Source organism: Hydractinia symbiolongicarpus, chromosome 11, assembly GCF_029227915.1.
Source record: "Hydractinia symbiolongicarpus strain clone_291-10 chromosome 11, HSymV2.1, whole genome shotgun sequence".
Lineage (NCBI taxonomy): Eukaryota > Metazoa > Cnidaria > Hydrozoa > Anthoathecata > Hydractiniidae > Hydractinia > Hydractinia symbiolongicarpus.
In genome coordinates this window covers 19562890-19590091 of record NC_079885.1, presented here as the reverse complement: position 1 = coordinate 19590091, position 27202 = coordinate 19562890, and the positions used below count along the sequence as shown (strand labels likewise).

General features: G+C 36.4%; 1 protein-coding gene across 1 annotated transcript; it reads right to left on the bottom strand.

Moving 5' to 3' along the window:
- Positions 1 to 95: 95 nt before the first annotated feature.
- LOC130613664 (protocadherin-like protein) lies at positions 96 to 27023 on the bottom strand. Its single transcript, XM_057434980.1, has 21 exons — positions 24709 to 27023; positions 22714 to 23145; positions 21664 to 21841; positions 18288 to 18379; positions 17261 to 17703; positions 16608 to 16723; positions 15886 to 16361; positions 15289 to 15519; positions 10925 to 14985; positions 10580 to 10790; positions 7704 to 9722; positions 6524 to 6985; positions 6153 to 6319; positions 5870 to 5988; positions 5210 to 5493; positions 4453 to 4652; positions 3778 to 4057; positions 2991 to 3212; positions 2320 to 2496; positions 1368 to 1694; positions 96 to 1241 (listed from the first exon to the last, which is right to left on the bottom strand). Exons 1-21 carry the CDS (start codon positions 26846 to 26848, stop codon positions 874 to 876), a joined length of 13005 nt encoding a protein of 4334 aa, XP_057290963.1. The 5' UTR covers positions 26849 to 27023; the 3' UTR covers positions 96 to 873.
- Positions 27024 to 27202: the final 179 nt, after the last annotated feature.

Sequence of the window (27202 nt, the reverse complement as noted above, 5' to 3'; positions counted from 1 at the left end):
AGGCAATTTTACGTAAACAAACCTATTCGCATGCTCACATCACAATCGCTACAGCCAGAGCGACCAAAATTCGCCTGATGAAAATCCACATGGAAACTGGTATACCAGTGCACTTTTTCATATTTAAGAAAAAGAAAACGCTTTTTTCTATTCTAATGCATTTAAACAAAAAAATTAAAAAAGCAATAAAAATCAGTGTACAAATTTTATAGTGCAGATAAAATTATGATATAAAAAAATTACATAAAAAATTGTAATTTGTTTAAAGAAACAAGTACTGAACAGAACATCGAGAAACTTATAATAGGCTTCAAAAAAAATTTTTACCCGCGAATATTTCATTCCCGTAAAACTATGAAAAAGTTAAGCAGGTTGTGTCATGAGAATAATATTGCGGCTGGCAAAAATTAACTGATAGAGGACAACACGATACAACACAAGAACAAAAAAATTGTAAATCAACTACTAAATTACTTTCTAAAACTCTAGAAAATGTTCTGCTGCAACTCTACAGCTTAAATATCAAATATATACACAGTGAAATTCCAGATATATATACCATAAACACCACAACAGCAACATATACAAAAAGTATCATATATATAAATATGAACATTGTGAATAAATTAAGATTATTTTTACACTATATACTGAGCTTCGAAAAATGCTGTGCTTAAATTTATTCACTGGCAACATATCAATCGCTTCCTGCTTTTTTTTACCCGGAGATCGGAACAGCAACGATTGATTTATTGTCAGCAAAATTCTCGTTATTATAAATTAATGTTAAATTCATTTGACGTCTGTCTCAGACGGTTTTTAAATACGACACGTCAGGGTTGACGTTAGTAGAAATCAAAGGGATTTTTTCCTTTAGACATCTTCATCCGAATCTTCCGGGTTGTATAAGCGATACAAATTGTCAAATTCTGGACCCAGATCACCCAGGTATGCAAAATCGTCTTCTTCATCGCTGTCACTCTCGCTATCTCCTAACTCACTGAGATCGTCAACATCAGAGCCTTCACCTTCGTACCCGTAATGCAACAGCGTATCACGTGGATACGCTGCATCGTCACTGTCGGCTTCAGCCACCCTCGTTGCGATAAAAGCCGAAACATTAATATCTCCACCTGATTGGTTTGTGTCAAAACGAGACTGTTGTTGATTGGACGAAAAGATGTCCACCGATGCTTCTGTTTGGTAAACATCCTCGGAATGAAGTAAAGGTTCCATGTCTTCTATATGAAGAAAAAGGCATTGATAACGGCAACCGAAACGTAATGAAAACAAATTTAGGCAAACGTGTTAAGTTCTACAAAAATGTAAACAAAATTTACGTTATTTAATTGTTACATGACACTTACCCGGAGAACCCCCCTGTCCAGAACCTTTCATCCCGCCAGCAAATTTTGTTGAAGAAGAAGAAATAAAAGAGGTTGTAGTAGTTCCTCCCAATCCTGTTCCAGCGCCCATTCCAGCCCCAGCGCCCATTCCAGCTGCAGCGCCCATTCCAGCTCCAGCGCCCATTCCAGCTCCGGCGCCCATCCCTACACCCATTCCAGCTGCTGCAGCTTTGCCACCTCCGGCAAAACCCATACCATCAGCATCATCAGCAATAGTTAATCCTCTTCCACCTGTATGTTTTAACAGCATCTCTAGATCGTAGTTGTGGAAGTCATCCTCACCGGCACCTAATGAAGAAATTTTTGAGCTTAATAAATCACAGAAGTCAGTGTTTAATATTGCAAAAAGAAATCACTGAAACGTTCTCTTTAATGAAAGGCTAATTTGGCTGATGAAAGAAAACCTTTTTCTCCCGCGAAATGTGCTACTCGGAAATAGATGAAAATATATGTAGAAGCGCAAAAGTTTTTTGCTGCAAATACAAGAATTATACGTTACAGCTGAACCTCGCAGTATTATTAAATATATACTTTCTTTCCTCAAAGTATTTAAAGAAAAATTTTTTTTAAAACGCTTTTCGAAAATCATGTGTTCTAATTTTGCAAATGATAATTTTTCCGATATCATATTATTTTGGAGGCTAACCTAATTACGATTAGCTTCTAACCATACGCCCGTGATCATAATAATCGACGTAAAGAAATTGACATCGAGCTACTTTATGCTTCACTAACATACTGCCTCGAAGCGAGCGGTATGCGATCCGCGGTCCCCAGAGATCAAACCCACCACACTACGCGTGGCAATATGTTAGTGATACACAAAGTAACTTCATTTAGACTGAAATTAGTGTTGGTAAGGATATTTCTTCCTCTGTTGCAAGGTACAAACGAGTATTAATTACACCCCTACCTTCATCGTTGTAAGGCATGATGTTGTCACGGCCGTCAGTATCAACGTAAATAGGAGCAGATTTCTTCTTCTTCAGCACACCGGACATAAACAGACCAAGTAACAATAATGCCAGTAGGAACATTATGATCAGTATAGCAATGATGTAGATACCACTTACACCAGGAGGATGTCCGCCTAAGAAATTAAAGGTGGACTGTTTTTACACTTGTTGTTTTTGCATCACAAAAAATGCCATTTTACGTCTACCGACGCAATAAAAAATCCAAAATGGCGATTTTAAAGCGAAACAAAGCAATGGCCAGTAGTTTTGTTTTGGTCACAGAATAACTTTCTAACGTCCTTCAATTTTAAATAACATTTCTGTACCTGTGTAGAATTTCTATGCATTTAAAAATAAAAATATTGGACAAACAATATAGTTTTGCAGAATTTGAATTTGCGTATTCGAGAAAACTGTGTTGCGTTTATCGTTTTAAAATATGAAGATTCTACTTGATACGAATGTTAAAACTAGAAGAAGGGGTTTCTTTTTATTATATTCCTTGAATATGTTAAAGGCCCTCTTTACGTCCTTGCGCCATGTATCGAAATGTATCGCATTAGATGCAACGTCTATAAACATGCAATCACAAACATTACTAAAATTAAAATTCTATAAAAAAGCGTACCTATCACCGGTGCGTTTGACTTCGAGCCGCAATTCCATCCGGTAAATCCATTGACACACATGCACCATGGAGGAGAGCCAGCCACACATAGTCCTCCGTTGAGGCACAAAGCCGCAGCAGCAGCATCGCAAGTGCAGTTTCTGTCGACATTTTCACGACGAATTTTGACGTATGGATCTTCCTCAATAAGGGTGAAGTTGTACCGATTGTCAGCAATACAACCTGGAAGACAAAATACACATGTGAAAAAGACTTCCCATGTAAAGTGACTGTGTGGAAGGTAAAAGGATCGAGATGAAGTTTTTCACAAACTTGATATTTCCCTGAATATAGACTGCTAAAACTTAAAATAAATTTGCGTAAAAAAGTCGACGCATTACTATCTGCTTCTTTGCTCAAATCTTTTTAAGATCATCACTTCAACAATTTATTCACTGTTAAGCCATCAAGCCATAGTATAGTAATGGACTTCATCTTAACTTTTTTGAGCTTGTTTCAACATTTTATACAGCATACACGTTTTTTACAACAAAAATATTTTTCAGCTAGTCTGGATGTTTTTTTCCTCAAAGGCTTACTATGTTTTACCCGTATAATCCCAGCAAGATGGCTGTCAATTTACCAATTTACTTTTTCGATTTCGATTCAATATTTTACGAGGTATCTACTAAAAATACAGAATCTCATATTTCTTGAAATCAAACCAAATATTACACCCTGTATGTGAACTGAGCACTACTAGAAACTTAAAAGTTTCGGGATTACGTTGTCGCTAACATTTACATACCGTTGAAGTCATCTACCACCACATCCTTTCCGTCCACGATGCTGGATATGCCACCGGTGTATATAATGCCATTAGAATCCAACAGCTGATGAGTTCCTTCGCTGCCAGAAATACTGCCCACGATCGTGTTGTTAGTGGTCACCTCCAATGTTGCATGAGAGCCTCTGCGGAAGAGTGTGATATTATGCCACAATCCGTCAGTCATTCGGACACCTTCAAGAACTAAAACAAGAACTCCGTCGCCGAGGTTGTAGCGGTATTGAAGTACGTTGTTTTTGATCTGCAAAAAAGTATTGTAAGTATTTTATTACTACTTTTATTATGCAACTGTGTTTCTCTTCTTCCAACTCATCCAATCAAGATACTAGCATAAAGGTAATTTGGCGGGAAAAAAATCTTGTAAAAATATATTTGGCGGAATTTAATTGACACAGACTTGTTTAAAAAAAAGAAAAGAAAAGAAGTTGATTCGAAAGCAACATTGTTGCATGTGCTTAAACACGTTTTTTTAACACAGCGTTATAAAAGAAAAAGCGTGTAGCAGATACTGTGTTCGTTCAGACGTAATTTTTTTTAACAACGACACAGTAGATTAACAGCAAGAAGAAACAAAAGATCTTCCAACATCTTTAACTAATTCTTCACGAAGGTTATCAAGAAATTCATCAACCTTACCTCTAGCCAACTGTACTCGATGCGATTTTGATCGTTTTTAGAGCTTCCTTCATATAAGATCACACCATCTGTTTTAGTTTTCACTTGAAGTTTGTAGCTTGATACATAGCGGTCGAACCAGGTCAGCACTTTTCGGCCAGCGGTATCCATCAACGTGTATTCAGAGTAGCTGTTTTGCAAATAGCGGAAAGCAGGAACGCCTAAGTAATAAAATCACCTGTCTGCAAAGGAATGCGGTTAGCATTTGAATCTGCAGCATATTAAACAGGGAACCGTGCACCTACCGCTTAATTATAAAAAACTAGTGCTTGCATAAATGCATGCATAACAAGTACCTTAATTCGTAAAATTTTCGCGTATATCTAGTTGTAGAGCCGTTTTGGGAACAACTTGATATATGCGAAATATTTCACTACAAAAGACGCGCGAAATTGGATTTCGCCAAACTGAAACAACAGAATGAGATTCCTGATATTTTTCACAGAAAATTATTTATAAAATTAAAGATCGTCAATGCCCACAATATTATCAGTATTAGCGTATAGCTAAGATTGATGAAGCTTTTGAGTGCTAATCCTCCATGCAAAACGATTCGCTTATAAAAAACACTCTTCACTTTAAAAATGTGCGTTGAGGTGTACAGCCTAGGTACCCAAACACTAAATGTGTGAAATTTAAATTTGTGCAAAATTCAGGTTAAGAATTAAGGTAAACAACTTCGCTAAACATCAACGTAGCATAACATCACCCCACTTACGTTCATTGCAAAGCTTTCCGGTCCAACCGAAGTCACACTGGCACGTGTACCTGTTCAGCGTTATATCACAATATCCGTGCAAACACACCGGACATAACGAAGTGTGCGCCGGACAGCCTAGCGCCGAATTCTTCTCCAGCAATGGAAACTTCAGGTCGTACATAACACCATTGTCGATAATATTTCGGACGCAGCCTTTGAAAGATGTAAAACGGAACCTTTTCAGATACTTGACTTCGTATTTTAGATTGCCAATTTGAAGAGGGTAGATTCCGTTAATGAATCTAAAATAAGAAAAAAGACACAGGTGAATACAAGAGACACACTTATTAATAGAGTAGTCGTTAGTCCGTCGTGTATATTTCCCGCATCATTATTTCGTGCAAACTTCTCCGCCTGCTAGCATGAAGTAATGGAATTTCTCTGCTGGCAGTCTGAGATAAAGTTGCATCGCAACCATTGTGAACAGACAAAATATAGGTGTATCGAGACTGATCGCTAGCACGTGGATATATCCACAGGTTCGCCCGTGTTTCGACTTTTTTCTCGCGCACAAACAGACAAAATACGGGTATTATTAATATAGAAAAGATGTATGCCGTTTAATGTGTGATCAAGGATGGCCGAAAGGATGAACAACGAATCGATCAAACATTGTACCTCCAACTTCCAGGTATTGACCCCGAAACTTCGCACGATTCTCTATTCTGCGACGACGGGCTGCCCCAACTCTCCACAATCTCTGCATCACTGCAACGGTCGACAGTAACTTGAATAAACTAAAGAAAGCAAACAAGTGAAACAAAATGAAAAACAAAATAAACAAGAGACAGAATAAGCAAATTGGAAGAGAGCAAACAAATAACGAGGAGTAAAAACAAACAAACAAACAAACAAGCAAACAAAACACAGAAAAAACAATAAAACAAAACAAATTGTTTACCTTTCCCCGCTTGTAAACTCTGACGTGATGGAATTTCTCATCGTTCAATTTGTTTGAAGTGTTTAATGTTCCGGAGAAAATCTTTTCTTCACCTTGTGACACATGAAATCTAATGCGACCCTCATACAAGTCAATAGCTAGGAAGTCTAAAACATCGCCATCACTCACTAGAATTTAAGAGGAGATTAAAAGTGTTTACTATAATTAACAGCGTTAACTATGTTAGCACGACAGCAAAGTCCATGTGTTTCATTGTTTAGAATGGCTGAGAAAATAAAATACAAATTGTATCGGTGTCAGCATAAACAAAACTAAAAAAAGAATTAACAAGCCCAGTTTTATTACTCACTGCACAAAGAAAAATTGCTTACATTTGGAGATTGGTCCATGGAAGAAAATCAAGCCACTCTCTTCTTTCGTCGAAAATTCAAACGAAATTTCTCCGGCGAAAAAATAGGAGATAGGTTTCAGCCAAAAATAACCATCGTTCTTTACATATCGTGTAGTCTTCTGGCACTGTGGACCATCATAGCCATCCAAGCAGATGCATCGATAACCAGTGGGTAGAATGTTTACGCAAGTACCGCCATTCAAACATTTATTCGCGTTCTCACTACAACTTTCAATGGTTGCAGGTTCTGATCTACACGAAGGAAAAGTTCGTACGTCCATGGACACAAAGGTTTTTGCTGACTTAGCAGGCGGGACGATTCCGTTTTCGTCTGTTACAAGTGTGTAGGTAGGTAACACTTGTACTTCGTTTACACAGAAACCCACAGAGCATGATGATTCGTGTGCGCATGCGTCAATTCCAATGGATACAACTTTGCCACCTGCGAGGGATAAAAGACACATGGAATAAATATATTAACACATACTTCAGAGAATTATTCTCAACATCAGCGAGTCACTACGCCTTATTTAAAAAAAAAAAAAAAATTGGTGAAATTTCAAAGTGATCGAACCGATTGACGTTAGCCACAAAAGTTGCCAATTCTACTTTTAATACGAAAACTCGCAACCAATAATTTGATTTCTTTTGCTATTGAGCGGACCCCGTTTTAAAAATTTTGACTAATTGTCATAATTTTAGATGTCTAGTGGAGCAACAAGTAGATATGGTACAGTAGTAAGAAAATTTCCTATTCCAATATCTGCTTGCTGCATGCTGCAACCATGTTCGTTCCAAGATGTTGGATGCAAACGAACACATTTAGCAGATATTGGAATAGGAAATTTTCTTACTACTGTACCATATCTACTTGTTGCTCCACTAGACATCTAAAATTAACACAGAGAATTTTAATAATCTTATCAGAAATACACCATAGACAAATTCATCGATTCAATTTATTCAATATTACATATGTAAAATCATAAGTTTAAAATTTTGAAAATAGTATGAATATAGTAGAATTGGCACGACTCCCTTAACTATACGTCAAAAATTTAATACACAAAAAAGTGTTATAACCCGTGTTCTTATGAAAATCGGTTCTGCGTGCAACTCTAACTTACTAAAGAGAAAAAAAAATATCAAGTGAAACGCACCTGTTCTTTTCTCGATAAGCGTTTTCTTTTCACTCAAAGCAATCAGCATCTCCATCATCGACATGTACTGTCCATCCCCAACTGTGATCGAATCCACACCCTTCTTCTTAACGACTGAAAACCAAATATCCACCCCTCTGTCCAGGTTCGGTACTTTCATTGTGCTAAAAATGAGCACTTGTGAGGGATCGACACCAAGAATCTCGCCGATTAACTTTTCCAAGTCCGGATATTTCATCTCGTTACATGTCAAGTCCTTGGTCACACCACTCATTCGAATTGGAATGCTGTTCTTCACCGCCGCTTCTGTGATCGATCTGACGTCAATTTTCACGCTACTCTTGACACTACCACTTGAGGGTCCGTTCATGTCTTTAGATTTGATAGCTAGTTCGTATTCACCTCCAGGAACGTCCCGCTTTGCAATGATCATACCGTTTGAGTCAATAGTGAAATATTTGCTACCGCCCGTCTCTATCGTGTGCGAGTATTTATCGTTCGTGCCACGATCGTTATCGATGATGTAAACTTTTCCGATTCCTCCACCTTGGAATTTGCCTTGGAACGCGTTGAGGGTAACACTCATTTCACCACCACTAGACGGAGTGTTATCGTTCTTGTCCATCACTTCCACGTAGACGTACGTCTCAGAGAACTGCTTCGGAGTCCCGTTGTCCGTGGCAGATACTTTGATCTTGTAAAGCTGCTTGCCCTTGACGTCACGATCGAATTTGACGCCGGCTCTTGTTTTAATCACGGCAGAATCTCCTGATGCTTTTCTCTCAATAACAAAGAGGTTCGACCTGTCGTCAATGATTTGGAACACGCAAGGACATCGGTTACCTTTATCGTCTTTGTCGACCACTTTCACTGTGGCGACTGTTTGGACGCCTGTCTCTTCTTCCATAACCTTACCGCATGTATCAGACATTAAAAATTCAGGACCGTTATCATTCACGTCTAGGACATTCACGGTGACCTGAGCATAGCCAGTCATCGGCACTCTACCACGATCTCGCGCACCTATTTTAAATATGTGCTTGCTGCGCTTTTCCCGATCTAATTTCCAATCTAACACAATAGCTCCAATGCCAGGGCTACTCTCTTCGATTTTGAATTGATAATTTTCTTCTTGGTCAACAATGAAGAAATCGAACAATTTGTTCAGTCCTGTATCATCATCCTTTGCGGTAACGAGCAGAATCTGGTAGCCAATAGGTTCGTCTTCTTTTACTGATATCGTGTAGCTGGATTCTGCAAAAAGAGGGCTATGGTCGTTGCAATCTTCCATAGTTACCGTCACGGAAGCGTTTTTCTTCGATATCAGCTGAGGAAGCCCTTTGTCTCTCACGTTGATGACAAGCTTATACCCTTTCTCTTTTTCAAAATCCAGCTCGTGAGCAACAGTAATTACACCCGTGTCCGGATCGATACGAAATCTCCTCGGAGTGTTACCGCTGGCTATCGCGTACACCAATTCCGCATTAATACCTTCGTCGTTATCTTTAGCGCGAACTTGCGTAACACGCTCGCCGATATCGGCGCATTCGGCCATTTTTGTCGTAAACTTAGCTTGCGTAAAGTAGGGATACTCGTCGTTGGCGTCGGTAACGCGAATGATAACTTGAACCCGACCTTGCAACTTTGTGTCGCTTTTTAAATTAGTAGCCGTTACAGTGACGGTAAATTCATTGTCTTCGATTTCACGATTGAGCATTTTTTTTGTTCGTATTAACCCGGTGTTGGGATCGATCGTGAATCTGTCGTTGACAAGTTCGTACGTTATGAAAGCATTCGATCCCTCGTCGCGGTCTTTCGCCGTCACGTAGCCAACCACGGCGCCCGGCTTTTGATTTTCTTGTACGTAACGAATGTACGGACCATCCGTAAATTCTGGCGTTTCATCATTTACATCAGTTATGGTCACTTTGACGGTCGCCGATCCGGTACGAACTCCGTCAGAAGCAAACACGAGGAAGGTATACATGGATTTTGATTCACGATCAAAGCCTTTTTTCCCTAATAATAAAAAGAATGTCTTAGGATTTAGCAGATATAAAATTATAGTCTATTTATTTTCATTTGTCTTTAAAGAAAGCGTCGCTTTCGACCCAATTAAAATGTTTTGAGAATGTAGGACACTGCTGTTTTTCTCAATGAAAACGAACGTTCAAAGAATCCAGCTTCTCTTTTAAAACAGATGATTGTGAATTTAGAGAAGAATACACGATTTTTCATGAAAATACAGTTTATCGTTTCAAAATAATTATTCTTAATTTTAAAATCGTCCTGACATATTCTTTGCACAATTAAGGTTCAAAGATCTAAGATTGCAAACTGGTGTAAAAGACAACTAAAGGTGCTGTTGTTTAAGCAGTTTTATTCAACTGACAGACAGACAACCAGATTTTGAGGGCGGACATACTTTAAATCAAACTGGTTGTTTTTGCTTATATTTCATTTTTAGGAATTAAGCAAAATTTCAAAATGAGTGTACCTTTAGGATGTTCTAAACCTTTTTTCTTATTTCATCTGGAATATTCTTATAGTATATGTTCTTATAAAAACAGCGTGTATTCTAAGTCCCTTTTAGAAAAATGGTGTATTTTCGCAAGTTCGTGTTAGAAAAGTGGTGAATTTTCGCAAGTCCACTTTAGGACAGTGGTGTATTTTCGCAAGTTCGTTTGAAAAAAGTGGTGCATTTTCCCATGTTCGTTTGAAAAAAGTGGTGTATTTTCGCAAGTTCGTTTGGAAAAAGTGGTGTATTTTCGCAAGTTCGTTTGAAAAAAGTGGTGTATTTTCGCACAATTGCTAACTCATTCCCCAACGAAAATCATATTTTGCCGAACATTTCAATAAGTCCCGCTAAGTTTTACCTGTAACAATTTTTCCTGTTTCCTTTCCGATTACAAAGTAGCCAGCAGTTTCTTGTGCAAGCGAGTAAGTGATAGGTTTTTGAACATCGGGCGTGTCTCGGTCAGAGGCTGTTACCTGTGCGACAAACACGCCACTAACCGAGTCTTCTGGAATTGTTGCGTTGTAGACAGAGCGAGCAAACTTCGGGTCATTATCGTTCACATCTCGCACCTGAATGAAATGAAAGCAAAAAACGAATGAAAATATAACGAAACTTAAAATGTACAGAATTGCTAACAAAATAGAATTTAGAAGTATTTCTGATTATGCCTACAAAAGCAAAGAAAAAAAAACTAAATCGTTACCGTAATATACACAGTGGTTTCGGCGCTGTATGTTGAATCACTCGCAACTATCTTCAAAACAAATTTATCTTTGTCCTCTCGGTCCAGTTTCCTTGTTACTGTCACAAACCCTACACTTCCACCGTCGGCGCGATGGATAGATTTTGTACCGAAGTATCCCTTCTCGTTTCCCGCAATGATATAGTAGTTTAAACGTGAATTTTCACCCGCATCTTTATCCTCAGCTTGAATCTCTGCAACAATATGATCAACGCGAACGTTCTCATCAACGCCGACATCGTACCGAGTCTTTTTGAATTCTGGTTTGTTATCGTTGACGTCGGTAATTTGAATGGTGACGTAAACAGAGGCGCTCAAAGGATTCACCGGATCTTGATCATGGGCTTCGACGTTAAAAGTGATCGACGGCGTAACTTCGCGATCGAACATAACTTTCGTCGTAATTTTCCCTGTAATCGGGTCAATTGAAAACATATCTGACTCGTCACTCTGTTTTAACGAATAAATTACTTCACCAAATTTCCCCGAGTCTGCATCAGTGGCGTTCACCTGTTCAACAACCTGGCCAGGATATTTACCCTCGGCTACTTTCCCGAATACGTATTTACTCAGAACGAATACCGGAGTGTTATCGTTGACATCTTCAATATAAATATAAACCTTTGCGTTCGACTTCATACCACGCTGGTCGATTGCACTCACCGTCAACACATACTCCTTTAGCGTCTCGTAATCCAAAACTTTGGCAACCTTTATTGCGCCAGTATTAGAGTCAACAGTGAAACTTGCTGGTTTATTCGTCGACGGTAGGTTTCCTGGTAAAATACTGTAGTAAATCTTCTTCTCTGTATCACCTTGTGCACGTGACACAGCATTAACAGTAAGCGCAATTGTTCCTGGCTTCGTGTCTTCTTTGAGCGTTTTCGAGTAACTAAGCTGTCCGAATTTAGGTGGGTTCGATGGCTGCACATTGATAACAATTTCAATTGTTGCGCTCCTTGACGGAGATCCGCCGTCTGTTGCTTTTACTTGAAAACTATACCGATCTTCCTTCTGCACTAGGGACTGAGCAACCGAGATGGCTCCAGTAGTTGGGTCGATTTTGAAATTCGGCGTTAGCGACGCTTGACTAATTGAGTAAGTGACAATAGCATTTTTACCTTCATCTTTATCTTGCGCGCTTACTTCAAGAACAACTGTATCAATGTCAGTGTTTTCCGCAATGGAAATATCATAGTTTTGAACGGAAAACACGGGGGCGTAATCGTTGATGTCCTGAATTTGTATTTCAAGTTGACAACTTGCAGAATTTCTTTCAGCTGGTGATCGGCCATGCCCACCATCTAGCGCGATAACTAACACAATGTAACTGCTTTGTTCTTCACGATCGAAAACCTTGTTTGTAGTTAGTTCACCTGTCGCGTTGTTTATCTTAAAATCGCTGGATCGACGCGTTTGGTCGCGTTTCTGAGGCTCTTGAATCTCGTACTCAATCTCGCCATTTCTTCCACGATCCGTATCTGTTGCGGTGACTTTGATTACAGGTGTATTAATAGGGGAGTGTTCCAACACGATAGGGGTGTAAGAAGAACAACGTCTAAATGTGGGGCTGTTGTCGTTTACATCTTCGATCAGAACTGTCAAAGTGTAATATCCTTTGTTTACGCCATCTGATGCTGAAATGTTGAAAACATATTTTTCCCTAGTTGGTTTACTTTTAATTCTCACTACCCCCGTCTTCTCCCCGATTTCAAAATTTAACTTGTCGCCAGCTTCGATGGCGTACTTTATGTCATCTTTGTCAGCATCTTGCGCTTGCACTGTGATTACGATTGTACCGCGATCGACATTCTCAGTCATGGAAACAACAGAGAAGTCCGGATCGAATGTGGGTGTGTTATCGTTAACATTGGAGAGCGTAATAACTACGTCGGCTACACCAGTTTGAGGATTCTCGCCAGTGTCGTGTACTTTTACTTGAAATCTATACTCGCTCATGGTGTCGTAATCAAGCGCTCGGATGTTTTTGATTTCACCGGTCACGTGATCGATCTTAAACGTGTCTTTATAAGATTCTAAACTGTATGTAAGCAAACCTCCAGCGCACTTGCACGTTAAACTACAATCACAATCGGTTGCACTAACAAGGATTAAGGTCGAACCAATAGGAACGTTTTCGCTAATAGGCTGGCTACGATACTCGACTTGGGTGAACTCTGGGACGTTATCGTTGATGTTTGTAACTTCTATGAGAACATTCGTTGTCGACGTGAGAGGCTGCGTACTAATTTCAGCCGCTTGTACCGTCAGTGAATATGAAGTTTGTCCCGATTCATAGTCCAAGTTGCCTTGCAATAGGATCTGACCGTACGAATCAATGGTGAACACATTGTCCTGGTTTCCACCCTCAATGCTGTATTGGATGCTTATGCCAGACAAACTTCGAGCGTCGACTTTCCCAATGACCTTACCGCCCTGCGCTCCTTCGTCAACGGTGAACTTATAAATATAGCTTTTAAACTCTGGTGGATTATCTCCTGTTTTAATATATATTGTCTTGACGTCACTAAAAAGTTGTGGCCGTCCTTTGTCATACGCCTGCACAGTGATGTTGTACCAATCCTGTGTCAGATAGAAGCCTGATGTCTTGATTTCATTTGTAACAGGATCAATAGAAAAGGGATCTGAACCTTTCAGCTGGAAGTAGATTTTCCCGTTATCACCGCCATCAGGATCCGTAGCAGTTAATTTAAACACAGTTGTACCAGGTTGGGCGTTTTTGTTTACCTTGCCGAATAGATTTTTCATGGTGAATTTCGGTTTGTTGTCGTTTTCATCGATGACCTTGATTCGTACTTCGTAATTTGTATATTCAGATGATTTTTGGGGGTCAGCTTCCTCCACGTAAATCGTGTATTCTTTCACTGTTTCGTAGTCGATTTGGCGCCGCAAACTGATATGACCGGTAGCCGAGTCAATCTTAAATGGATGCGTATTCGGGTAAACGATTTTGAACTCGGCCTTGGGATAGTTTACAAAATCAAGATCGGTTATAAATGGACCGGAGTTAGGTTTTCTCCCTTCGCTTACCGTTCGCGTAAATGGATCGCCAGGCCGGTTCACCAAAATAATTCGAATTTGCACACTGTTTTGTTTGCCTTTCGAATCTGTAGCGACGACTTCGAACTGGTATCGATTGGTATCCGTCGCTAACGTTTGCAACGACTTCAATGACTTAATCAAACCATCTTGATCGATCTGGAAATATCCCCGTGCAGAGACAGAGTTAATCTTGTACGATAAACTATCACCGACATCCAGATCATATCCTTCAACGTTTATTATTTCCTGACCTGTAGCTAGTTTACGGGATTTCACGACTTCAATTAGCCCGTTCACAGCTGATCTAAATAGCGGTCCATTATCGTTTATGTTTCTAACATTTACTTCAACACTGGCTTCTGCGTATCTCTCACTCAAATCAGTAGCACGCACGAACAACAAATACTGACTCTTCGCCTCTGCGTCCAAACTTTCTATCGATTTTAACTCACCAGATCTTGGATCAATCGAAAAGGTGTTATTATCATTGCCTCTCACTATAGTGTATTTGAGGAGGTCCAGACTGATGGCTTTTGCAACTCCAATTGCTTCAGACGGCTTGTTATTCTCTGTAACGTTGAATGTAAATTTACTCAATGCAAACTTTGGTGGTCCTTCTTGTGTGACGGCGTAAAGCTCCACGATGGCTTGTCCGCCGAGCGATACATCTTTAGCGGTCAGAGTGAGAGTAAACTTATTAGTATCAATCAACGCGATTGGTTTTTTCAGTGTGATAATACCACTCGAACTACCAATACTAAACGTATCGCCGTAGGTATTTCCAATAATAGCATAAACAACGCGGCCGTACAAACCACTGTCGAAATCGGCAGCAAACACTTGGAGGACTTGCAAACCAGGTTTTGCGTTCGTCGGGATGTAGCCAACGTATTTGGCTTCGGAAAACGTAGGACGTTGATCATTTTCATCAGTCACTTCTACTCGAACTTCTTGCAAGGCTAAGTGTAAAAACCAAGCAAACGATATTTAGATGGTTTAGGAAAAGTCAGATTAGTAATATACTTTAAAGAATGGAGACGTTCTAGTAACTCAGGCAAAGAGAGGATAAAGGCAACAGAGTATTGTTTCAACACGTACTTTACCTCCTGATATTACTATTGACAAAATGCCATTTTTTAGTACTATAAATAACCGTCAAAGATTTTACTCTGGATAGTGATAGATATTCAAGGTCCCACAACGTTCTATGCACAAACTTTTTTAATTATTGAAACGAAACATGATAACAGTAGTGCTCTTACAGAAGTGTTGCGTTCTGGCTCCATTGTCTTGTGCTTTGATGATAACAATATGTTCCTCGGTTGCTTCGTAATTCAACGACTTTACCAAAGAAAGCTGACCAGTGTTTTCATCGATTTTAAATAAAGTTCCCTTGCTACCCTCACCGAACACTTGGTAGATGGAATAAGTAATTTTGCCATTATTACCACTATCCAGATCTGTCGCTTTGGCAGTATACACCACAAAGCCACCTTAAAAGAAAAATTTATTAGGTATTTCTTTCAATTATTTATACACGAGGGATAGAATATGCAATAGGGGATTATTACATAAGCTGAGTTAACTTGTACATTTATTTCTAATCCAAGAGCGATTGAAATGAGAGGGCATATTGATATAAAACTTTATAATGCGTAAGAGAAGCTCATTTTGTAGCTCAAATTGGAAATAGATTAGCCAATAAAAATAATTTTTAATAAAGGGTCCTAAAATCCTTGAAGAAAGCGTGTCTCGTTTAGATTTTCCCTTATAACAATAATCAAAATTGATAAAATTTGAAAACCCATTGAAAAACGTGAAATGTTTTTTTAACTTATATAAACATAAAGAAAACGTACCTGTCTTCGCCTCTGAGACTTTAGTGATAATTGGGCCCATTCCATTTACAAACTTTGGTACATTGTCGTTCTCATCAACTAAAGTCACAACCACATCCGCTTTGCTCTTTTGGTAGCCATACGTCATCTCCACACCTAATTTATATTCAGAATGATGGAAAACGTCAATATCGATTGGTCTCTGCACGGTTACAACTTTTGTGTAATCCACACAGAAGCTGTTGTTGTAATCACCGCTGGCAATTTTAAATGTTGTTGTGGCTGTTGGATTGGATTCTGTCGTCGTGACTGTTGTCACTTGGGTTCCTACTGGAATGTTGTCTTGCAAAGTTGAGCGATATGTTTTCCGTGAGAATGCAGGAGGCTTCGTACCTTCTTTTACCACAGCAGATACTTTCAGTCTTGTGGTCTTACTAACAGGTTGACCATTGCCTTGTGCTATGATGGTAAACGAATATGACACTCCAATATCAGATCTAATTGGAAAAAGATGCAAATTAAACACCACAGTAATTTGCCTGCCACAGCAAAATCAATAAAACTATATCGCATGTTATTTGTAGCTTCAAACTATTGCGATATTTCGTATGACCGTAGCGCGGCTACAAAAATTGTGCAGAGACAGACACACAATAGCTATTGGTAATAACTTACTGTATTACTGTATCAATCACAGAGCATCACGTTTAATTAAAAGTATGCACAGCATAATAATTTCTTACGTAATTTCAATAGTAGTTGTAACGGAACCCTCATTATCTACACTAAATGGAACATTTCCTTCAATGCTGTACGTCACAATTCCATTACTGCCTGAATCAGCATCATACGCTTTGAACTGTAAGAAGAGAGATACAAATGCATTCATAACATTGGTAATAATTGTTAATAAAGTTTCGACTTAAAAATATTTGTATGCGCTCAACTGGATGTCTAAAATATTGCCGGGTGGAAAGTTTTGATTCAGTCCTGAAAAAACATTTTAATTTGTCTTCTTAATTGTTGGGTTGTAAATACTTCACAAACAAATTGAGTGGTGTGTTAAAAAGACTGACAATTATAAATAATCAGAATAAAATAAAACTTTTGCACAAATAAAAAAAAAATAATATTTTGGCATAATTTTTTGTTAATTTACCTCCACTTGAATGCATTCAGATCGAAAATTACTGACAAAAGATTTCAAATATTAGTATTCTTGCAGCAGTTAAATTCAAAATTCTTAAAGTTTAAAACAACTTGCCAAATAACTTCCACAAGTTTAGCATTAATTAAAATTTTGAATTACAATAGCATTATAGATGATATTAAGACCAGCAAACATAAAAAACTACCCGATAAGTACACCCGATAATAACTTATTTAAATTTTGTACCTTTGCAATGATTGTGCCATCAGGTGAAAACCTATCCACATAGACTGTCTGAACTGCAGTTGAGTTTTCCACTATGAACACAGGAGCATTATCATTAACATCCACAACATTGACAGTAAACATCTTTTCTGAATACTTCTCTGGAATACTCGGCACAGTCGCTCTGATGATCAAATTATGAGATTGTTTAGTTTCGTGATCCACCTTCTTTTTTACTGTCACTTGACCTCCAGCTGCAATATCGAAGATATCATTTTCGTTTCCACCAACGATTTCATATTTTGTGTTCGTACCACTAGCACTTACAGTCATGACAACGTTACCAATAGAAAAAGACTCAGAGATTGAGACTGGAGTGTAAGAATCAGGGAATTTTGGCAAGTCAGTTCCGTCTTCGTGCACTGATAATTTCACTGTTGTCGACTTTTCTAATGCTGGAACACCTAAAGACAGATTTTTATGATTTCTAAAATTGTTCTGCTTCTAATGTATAAAAAGGCAGCTCAGGCTAGTATGATGTTTTACTAATAAAAAGATAAAGTTTATGTTTAGTCCAAAGAAGCGGTGAAGAGGTGTGCAAATGTTACCACCTTTTATGAATACCCTTGGTATTAGCATATCTGCTAAAATTACAACTAAACAATAGAGTCATGTTTTCGTGGATTTGCAATGTTTACTTGAAAGACATTCCGCTCGAAATCGCAAATGCAAAAATTGAAAATCCAAAACATTGAATCAGTTGTAACTTCCACTTAGTTGGCATAGGTACATGCAAAAAAGTAATGCCACAATCACAATTACAAACACATCAGCTGAAATTGGACGTAACCCAAAAGGAAGACAGAAAAAGACTTGGGTAACCAACGCACACTAAACAAATAGTGCGTATAAGAGAAAAAAAGTGTCCAAACAAACATACATCTTTGTCACCATCAATCATTTGTTGCTTTAAAATGTTAATTTGCTTAAAAGTAAAAGTAATTTATTAAACAAAACAAAATCCAAAATAACAAACAATTTTTCTTACCTTGATCCCTTGCATTAACTGTTAAGGTGTATTGTTTATTTTTGTCTAATGCTGATTTCACATATATATCACCAGTTGGTTGAATGTTGAAGCTAAAAATATAATACCACAATTACAGATTTTTTTATTTTTTATGAGTCTCTTACACTTTATAAAATAACTAAAATAGGAGATTGAAAAAAAATCAGGGTTGCTTAAGATGGTATTTTCTTAAAAATAAATAAGGACATTTCAAAGGACATAACATTCTTATATGTCCCCAAAGAAATCAAGCATTCTCTGTTGAGAATGAAATACGGATGTGCTATGATAAATATTCACCTATATGTATACACACCATCCGAATAAACTATCTGAGTTCATCACTAACATATTGCCGCACGTAGTGTAGTGGGTGCGCCTGCAGCTCCCAGTTCTGGGGAACGCGGATCGAATTCCGCTCGCTGCTTGGCAGTATGTTAGTGATGAACAAAGTAGTTCTTCTTTAATATAACTTTAATGTTGTTGATAATTATTCTTAAACAGGGGGGTTAGCCACCCTCTAATTACATTTACAATTAAGCTAGCTTTTTTTTAGTACTAAGTAAAATTAAAGTTATACTATGAAAGGAAAAGCCTCAGGATTTAGCTGAATCAAAAGGCAAAACTTGCGAAGGAAAATACATCACTTTCTTGCCTTAACACATACTTAAGAACACCTGTGGGAAATTCATTGTTAATCATTTTACCCCATATGGCATTATTTTGTTGATAATAGCCAAAATTGGACACAGCCTTTTTTAATCTAGGCTAAAGGAAATATGGAGTTTTTACAATATAACCAGGCCCATCAATAAGGGGAGAGCAATTGCTCTTGCTCACGCAAAGGCTCGCCCTTTGCCTCGAGAAACTAGCTGAGCTCCCCCAATTCTGGCTGAGCAAAATATTAATTCAACTCACATGAAAATTAATGTTTTCTTTCTTATTATTTACAGTAAAAAAGAACCAAAATATATAAAAAAAGATAAAATAAAATAGATAAAAAAGACTTTGTGATAAAATATGTGCTTACAAACTTTTCTATTTATTCAGATTACTCGCCCAGTTTAAATTATTGTAACCTTGGGGAGTGATTTATTGCTCTAGTGTTATTTTCTTATTGATAGGCCTGTATAACCTTCTGCGATTTTGTAATTTATAATTTTTTAAATATCTCACGGGTTTAGGTTTGAAACAAATGTCCCATACAGAGAATGGAAATTTTTCAAATTTATCCTATAGTCATAAAGCTATGCAACAACTTCTTTTTTGTTTTGTTGCAGATAATGTTTGTAATGAATAAACTTTTACAAATGAATAAAAGTAGTTTATGCTACTTTTAGTACTACTACAGCTAAAACCCATATTATGGATCAATTAGGAATAAAAACGTTGAATGGCTTACCACTATGGTACATCATCAAGACTTTATCATTGCATTATCAAACGTTTATACAAAATAATTCCAAACTGATTAGTCCCTTCAGCTATTTTTGGTGTAACTGGTATGAAAAACCAAGCTTTACATTGTAATGAAAATTTCAATAGCATTAGTATAACTTAAAATAATCACTAAAACTTGTTTTTAGACTGATTTGATGAAATACATCCAAAACCTCACTATTCTCATAGTTCCTGAGCTGCTAAAATTTGCCATTTTATGAGATTGTGATAAACTGTTCTTCACCCATATCGATTTTTACAAAGATACATGTGTAGAAAACATTAAAAAAAATTCTCATGATTACAAATTCAGATATATAAAACGTGTGGTAGGTTTAGGACCAAATGGTTCATACAGCCAGAGAAATTAGAAATTTAAGTACTTCTAAAATCTAATATTCAATCTAAATTTTATGCGGTGTAAATACAAAGTTGGGAGAAAGTTATTATTTGTGTTCCACCTGTATCTGCGTAACGATGTTCCTGCACTACTCGGTCAACCTGGTGTCGTGTCCCATTGCGAATCAAATTCAAACATTTCTTTTTTCTTTTCAGGTATTTTTAATAAATGCAAAGTTAGTGTTTCTGGTTGTATTAGTTGTTAAGGAAGAATTCTTGTTTTTTTAAGAAACATCATTTTTAACTAATAGGCTATAATGGCTTCTAGACTGTGTGGTCAGACTTTCGTGTCCCATACGTTACATTTTCTTAAAATGCCCATAAAAAATTTCACAAGATAAATTTCAAACAAAATAAGCCATTTAAGTCTTCCTCTACATCCCTACAATTTGACAATATCAAGATTTTTCTTTTACTTACACTCTGTAAGACATATTAGAGTAATAAGCTATGGGATTGGAGGTGTTATTTATTGGCCCCATGGTATGAAACAATAAGAGCCTATTACTATCAAAAATCCTTTTGTCTGTACTTTAACACCTTTCCCTTAAGATGCGTAACAAAATGTCCCATACGTAATGCTTTTTTAAAAAGAAGACAAAAAGTGAACTCTTTTTCATGCTTTGTGACAGTGACAACCTGACTGTTATAATTGCTTATATCTAAGCTAAAAAAGAATGCTATTTGTCTGACAAAGGATTCAAACCTTAACAAATCTTTAACTTTTTCAAATATTAAACTAATTTGATTTAGCCCTCAACATACAGTACTTTGTTCAGCACTTTTGTAAACCATTTACTTTTTATCATCACTAGTTAGATTTTCTTTCGATATAGCTTTGAAAGAAGCACTTGGAAGCAAAATAAATTAAAAATGTTCCATATGGGACAATTTTGGTTCAATACATAAGTTATTCTTAACTGAGATAACAAAACCTTGACTTGACAAATATGTAAGTCTTTCATTCATAAAGTATCTCAGATGTGTGATATTAGTTAGAATGTTTATATTTTCTGTACGCCCTCTGTTTTGGTTTTTAAGTGCATCGACAGGAGCACCTTGCGGTAAAAATTGTCCCATACGTAACAAAAAACTGTGTTTTTCTTTATCCTTGGGTTTTCTTATCAACAAAATTTCTTAAGTAAGAGCTGTTATGTATGGGACAAAATATTTCTATCTGGTGGGACTAGAGTAACATATTTATTTCTGAAATAGATCAAGGTGGAAGTCATTTAAATATTGAAAACTGTATATCTGTAGAAGGTTTTACCATAGAAATGATGATTTAGAAAACTTTTTTTTCTTTTTTTTTTTTGAAGAATTTGGGCAAAATTCTTGGAAACAACCCCCCCCTGCATGCCTACACTTTATACTCCAATTCTTGACTGTTCACTGTTATGAGAAGATTGTAAAATACTAAAAAAGGAGTACATTTGATGACCCCATAAGAGAGGAAGTGACGGTAAGTAAAACAATTGAAATAAAATTAACATAAAAATCCTTTCTAAGATCTTACAGGTTTGAGTTGACGCCGTCTTGAATATTATACGTAATTCTGCCATTGGGTCCTTTATCTAAATCTGTGGCAGTTACTTTTAAGATAGATACTCCAAGTTTTAATCCACCAGTAATGGAAACAGCATAAGAATTTTGACTAAATTCCGGTTTGTTGTCATTACTGTCTCGAATTGCAACTAAAATTGTAAAAATATTTATTCATGAAATTGAAACTCTAGGCATTTTTTTGTTGGCACTAGTTGTATCTTGGTGCTACGAAATGTCATTGTGCAAGAACCATGCTGGCTTTCAGTGATTAATGGTGGCTATCGTATTTTTTGGGAATCAATTTAGACCTCAAAATTGCAGAAATATTATTCACATATGTCATAAACAAATCACTTAAGTAATTTTTACATGTTAACAAAAAATATTCATGTTGGCAATTTTTCGCAGAGATTTTTTATTTATTAGGTGGAATGTAAATCGAAATAACAAAAGCTTCGCTATCATTTTCGTTTTAAATTCAACTGGTGTTTGTGTGACACACAATCACAAAACAACATATTGAAAATTGTCAATGTGCAACACAAGTTTGCTGACATGAAGCACAAAAGTAAATATAAAAATCGCAAAATTCAAGGTTTTATTTTGATGATATTGATAAATTATGCCATTTCTCTATAAAAAGAATTAGGTGGATTAAGATTCTTGATTTATTATGTAATTTATTTTTCGCGAAATAAGCAGGGAGGAAATGTTCTTTAGGCAGAAGTTTAATATCAGCACAGTATAAATAATGGTATGTCAAAAATGTTGCAATAAAATATAGTAATATAATCATTGGCATAGATAAAAGAATTAAGAATTTCTTCTAATTTTAAAGGAACTTAAAATTGTTATAATTTTTAAAATATTGGAGGACATGCTTATTATTGTTTTTATGCTATTACAGATTTGCCACATACATGTTGCGTGCACAATCTCCACTGTGCCAGAATATTATAAAGGCCTACTATGCTAGTACAAGATGTTGTGCATTGAATAATCACAACTAAAAAAAGATTACCTTCTAGCATTGCCGTTGACACTTGATTCCTGTTATTTTTGTTTATAGCACGAACAGCAAAGTTATAGCCAGGCTTGTCTTTTCTCCACTTCAAAGTTCCAGTTTTTGCAACTTTGACAATGCATGACCTTGACTCTGTGGTCAATGTAAACAAGGAAATGACTTCAGGGGTTACGCCTTTAGCTCCCCACGCACAGATATGGCTTCCACTACCATCACTTGTGATTCCCAAACTTTTCACAACTGTGTTCTCTTTGGCACCTTCATCAACATTTGCAGTGAAAACAGAGTGATCAAAATGAGGAGGATCATTCGTGTTACTGACGATAACATTGACTGAGGCTCTCGTTGCATGAACACCATCACTTGCATCAATCACAAGATCATAACTATGGTGTGCTTCGTAATCCAAATTTTTTGCAGATAACTGGCCTAGAAAGATGATGTGGTGTGGCAGGCTTTAAGATGATCTTTAACGTCCGTACGATTAAATGAGGTTGATTTCTTACTTGTTAAGAGAGACACTCAGAGGTGCTTGCTTGCCCGATCGACTTAGCACTAAAATTGCTTGAAGATTTTAGAGCTTTATTATTTTTTTAATTTACTCATGATTAACCTGGGCACTCCTAACCCTTAAATAAGTAAGAGAAGCAAATATGATCCCATATGGTATAGAACGTAGTATGAAACCATAAAAGTAATAGACATAATATAGCTTTTATATCAGTATTTTGACATTGTAGAGATTCTAGGAAGTGATAGCTTTTTGGCAGGTGGGTTTTATATAACATGGAGCTTTTTTCTTTCTTTTTTCTTTTAATAACCTCACAAAAATAAAATTTAAACAAGATATTTTAATTTAAACATGTAAAAATGAGCTGCTAGAAAAAGAAAACAGTTTAAGGTCGCTTATTACCATGAAGAAAATTCACAAAAATACTTTGTCAGTTTTTTTTTTTTTAATAAGGGGCCTACACATTTAATGTTCAATTTTACAACTTATATATACATTATAATAAAGTTGAATAATGTCCCTAACCTGCTTTCTTTTTTATTAGCAATTAGCTGGTTAATTATAGTGATTATTTTATCATGTCCCTAGTTATTTTGGTATTGACAAAGTCACCACAAAATGTTTTGCTTACTCTTATAATGCAGATGATGGGAATACACTATCAGAACATAATGGCATCATTAAAACGTTGTGGTAATATTATGAACATATAACTATTTCAATAGCCTCATATAAGTTCTTTTGTGAAGAAGATCAATACTACTTAATGAAGTTGTTAAAAAGTTATTACCATAGACATGATATGTCATAAGATGGAATTGTAAGCATTTAAAGAGAAACAAATCTGAGACCAATCCTTTTAGTGTTTAACCACAGCATGATATTTTTTCTTTATGTATAATTTCTTTGTGTGATTCAGTTATAATTTACATTAGGTGGTCAGGAAAAAAAGTGATGAATTTTAACAAGCAACCCTGATAAGATTTGAAATGCCTAATCTCTTTATAAAAACTATAATGATCTTTATCAATGCTATTATATATTTGACATTTATTCATTAAATTATTTTTTTCTGATTTTTAAAAAAACTTGTCAGATCATATCACACATGAAGTGCCCTGTCACAAGTTCAGTGATAATTTATATTTCTAACAACAAGCAAATCCGAAGAAATCTTGAATAGATATAAGAAGATAGCAGAATAGATGTTAAAAATTTACTTTTGCGTTAAAAAGAGAACTGACTAACAAGAAGGAACATTTTAATAATTTAACACAAATAGATAATATGGAATTCAAAAATTGATAAATTAATAAAGAACATGAAAATTAAAATTGTTTACATTTCAAACTTGACAGATGTCAAAAAAGTTTTGATTTTTCTTCCTGCAGTTATTTTGAAATCTTTATGAATCATAAACACCAAATTAATTACTTCTTTAAAATAAAAATAAATGAAGAAGTACAAAATGATATATATACCTGTTTCTGAGTTGATGCTAAATAAATTTCCAGTATTTCCCGATTTGATTGAATACCGTACGTTACTATTTTCAATGCCATCGTCATCACTAGCAAATAGACATGCCAAACTTTGTATGTCACCAGAATTTTCTGCAACATGAACAGTAACTGAAGGTCTTGTAAAAATTGGTGGATTATCATTGATATTTATAATCTCTGCAAACAAGGCAGTTTTAGAGACAGTTGAAATTCCAGGCACTCTAACAGTAATCTGCATAAATTTATAGACATCCTGCTCATAATCTAATGGTTGCGTTGTTGTGATAACACCAGTTTCTCTATCAAGGGCTAAGCCTTGTGGTGTGGGACCATTGATTTCATAAATAACTTTTTTTCCAGGGCCAGGACTTGCAGCAAAAACAGCTCCAACAAAAGAATCAGACACTTCACCTTCATTTATTTTGCCAAAGCACATAGCCCTGGATAAAACAGGTGGTGATTTGTAAGAAGGTTTAACGTTAATGCGCAAATACATAGTGCCATATCTTTTGTAGTTATCACTATTATCTTGAGCTTTTATATACAAATCAAAAACACCAGGCCTTTTAAATGTCACTGTAGTAGTGACTTTACCTGTTTTACTAGCTACTTGAAACCTTCCAATTCCAGAGCCACCAACTATATGATAAGAAACAACACCATTATTTCCAGTATCTGCATCCCTTGCCCGTACTGTGTACCCAATTTCTGTATTGATATGAATATCTTGCAAGATATCAATGCTAACTGTACTGGGATCGAAAATTGGATTAAATCTATTTAAATTTAGTGGTTGCACATTCACTGTAAGTGCCATAGAATCCCTCCTCCCAATTTTATCTTGCACAGATATAGATAGAGTATACTGTTTCTTGGTTTCACGATCTAATTCCTGTTTTAAAGTTACAATTCCACTGTTTCGAGCGATCTCAAAATATGGTGAGCTTGACATGGTGTACACTAAATCAGGATCCTGACTTTTTACCAGTGCAAAATATACAAATGATTTAACAGGTAAGTCACCACGAACTGTTAAGGTAAATCCACTGTCTGACAATTGTGGTGCTGGTATTGTATTTTTATCAATAGTTGGTGGATAATTTGGTGCATTCAGAATTGCTATATTAACAAGCGTCTTTGCAGATCTATGCTGAATGATAGATTTATCTTGAGCCACAACTTCCAGTTCATACTGTTTTACATCATCTACATTTAAATGTTTCCCAACACTTATTTCACCACTTGATGGATTGATATAAAATGCATCTGTTGTTTTGTCAAAATAATAATAAACTTCTGCATTTGGACCTTCATCATTGTCAGAGGCACTTATTCTTAACACCGACGATCCTAAAGGTGCATTTTCTCGGATTGTTTGCCTCCAGTTATTATACAAAAACACTGGTGGATTATCATTTCGGTCTAAAATTTTTATTCTGATAACAGTTTTAGCAAACTTCTGTTTGTCACCAGTTCCACCATCATTTGCCTGCACTCCCAAATCTAAGTATGGTGTTGCTCGAATTTCATCACGGTCAATTGTGCCTTTTGTTTTAACAACAAGTAACTTGATTCCATCAACATCTTCAACATCTAATTTAAATTCATTTTTATTGTTTCCTTCAGTGATGGTGTAATCTTTAATGCCAGATGTATCCAAATCAGTGGCAAAACAATCCTCTAATCCACTAACGATTGATCCTGCTGGTAAACCTTCCTCGATAGCACCAAAATACATTTTTTTAGCAAACTTTGGTGAGTGATTATTTGAGTCAATAATTTCGAATTTTCTAGTGTAAGCAAAACCTCCATACTTCTTCCCTTTATCTCTTAATATCGCAATAATATAATGTGAATTCGATCTACCGATTTCATAGTTTAATTGATCATTTAAAATCACTTCACCCTTGTCATTGACAGAAAATAAAGCCAAGCCTGTCGGATCACCCCATGGGTATAATGTATATTCTTTATTTGTACCAGGCGTAGGGAGTTGATGAACTTTTGTACCAATGGCTGTAGATTCATCAACATTTACTACCGCAAAATTACCAGCAACGAAAGTCAAACCGTAAAAAAGAAATATCAATCGAATGAATTGCCAGCAAATCATATCCATTCCAATATGGCAAGTAAAATTATAAATCAAAGTTCAAGAATATTTAGTAACTATAAATAACTATCATTAAAAATTTCTCATTGTAACTTGCAAACAGATACAGGACATGGTAGTTGTCAGATTGCTGCCCTCCTCTTCTCTATCCGCATGTAAAACTCGGGTAAATCCGCCAGCTATTTGGAACTCCGGTCGAGGTTTATTTTGAACAAAACCCTAGCCTCTTATGGTGGAGATAACAAAATTCTAATGTTTCAAAACACAATATTAATAAATTCCACAGCTTTTTCTTTGAATTAAGTAGCTAGTTCTCCGTAATTGTTTGAGTAGCGATACACACAGCCTTTAATTCATGAT

Bases quoted from the DNA above. Each gene is read 5' to 3' on its own strand.
- LOC130613664 (XM_057434980.1), bottom strand. From the start codon at position 26,848: ATGGATATGATTTGCTGGCAATTCATTCGATTGATATTTCTTTTTTAC. The intron at 6,986-7,703 runs GTGCGTTTCACT...TATCCCTCGCAG, and splicing joins GCTTATCGAGAAAAGAACAG to GTGGCAAAGTTGTATCCATT. The intron at 5,494-5,869 runs GTACAATGTTTG...TTCTTATTTTAG, and splicing joins TCAATACCTGGAAGTTGGAG to ATTCATTAACGGAATCTACC.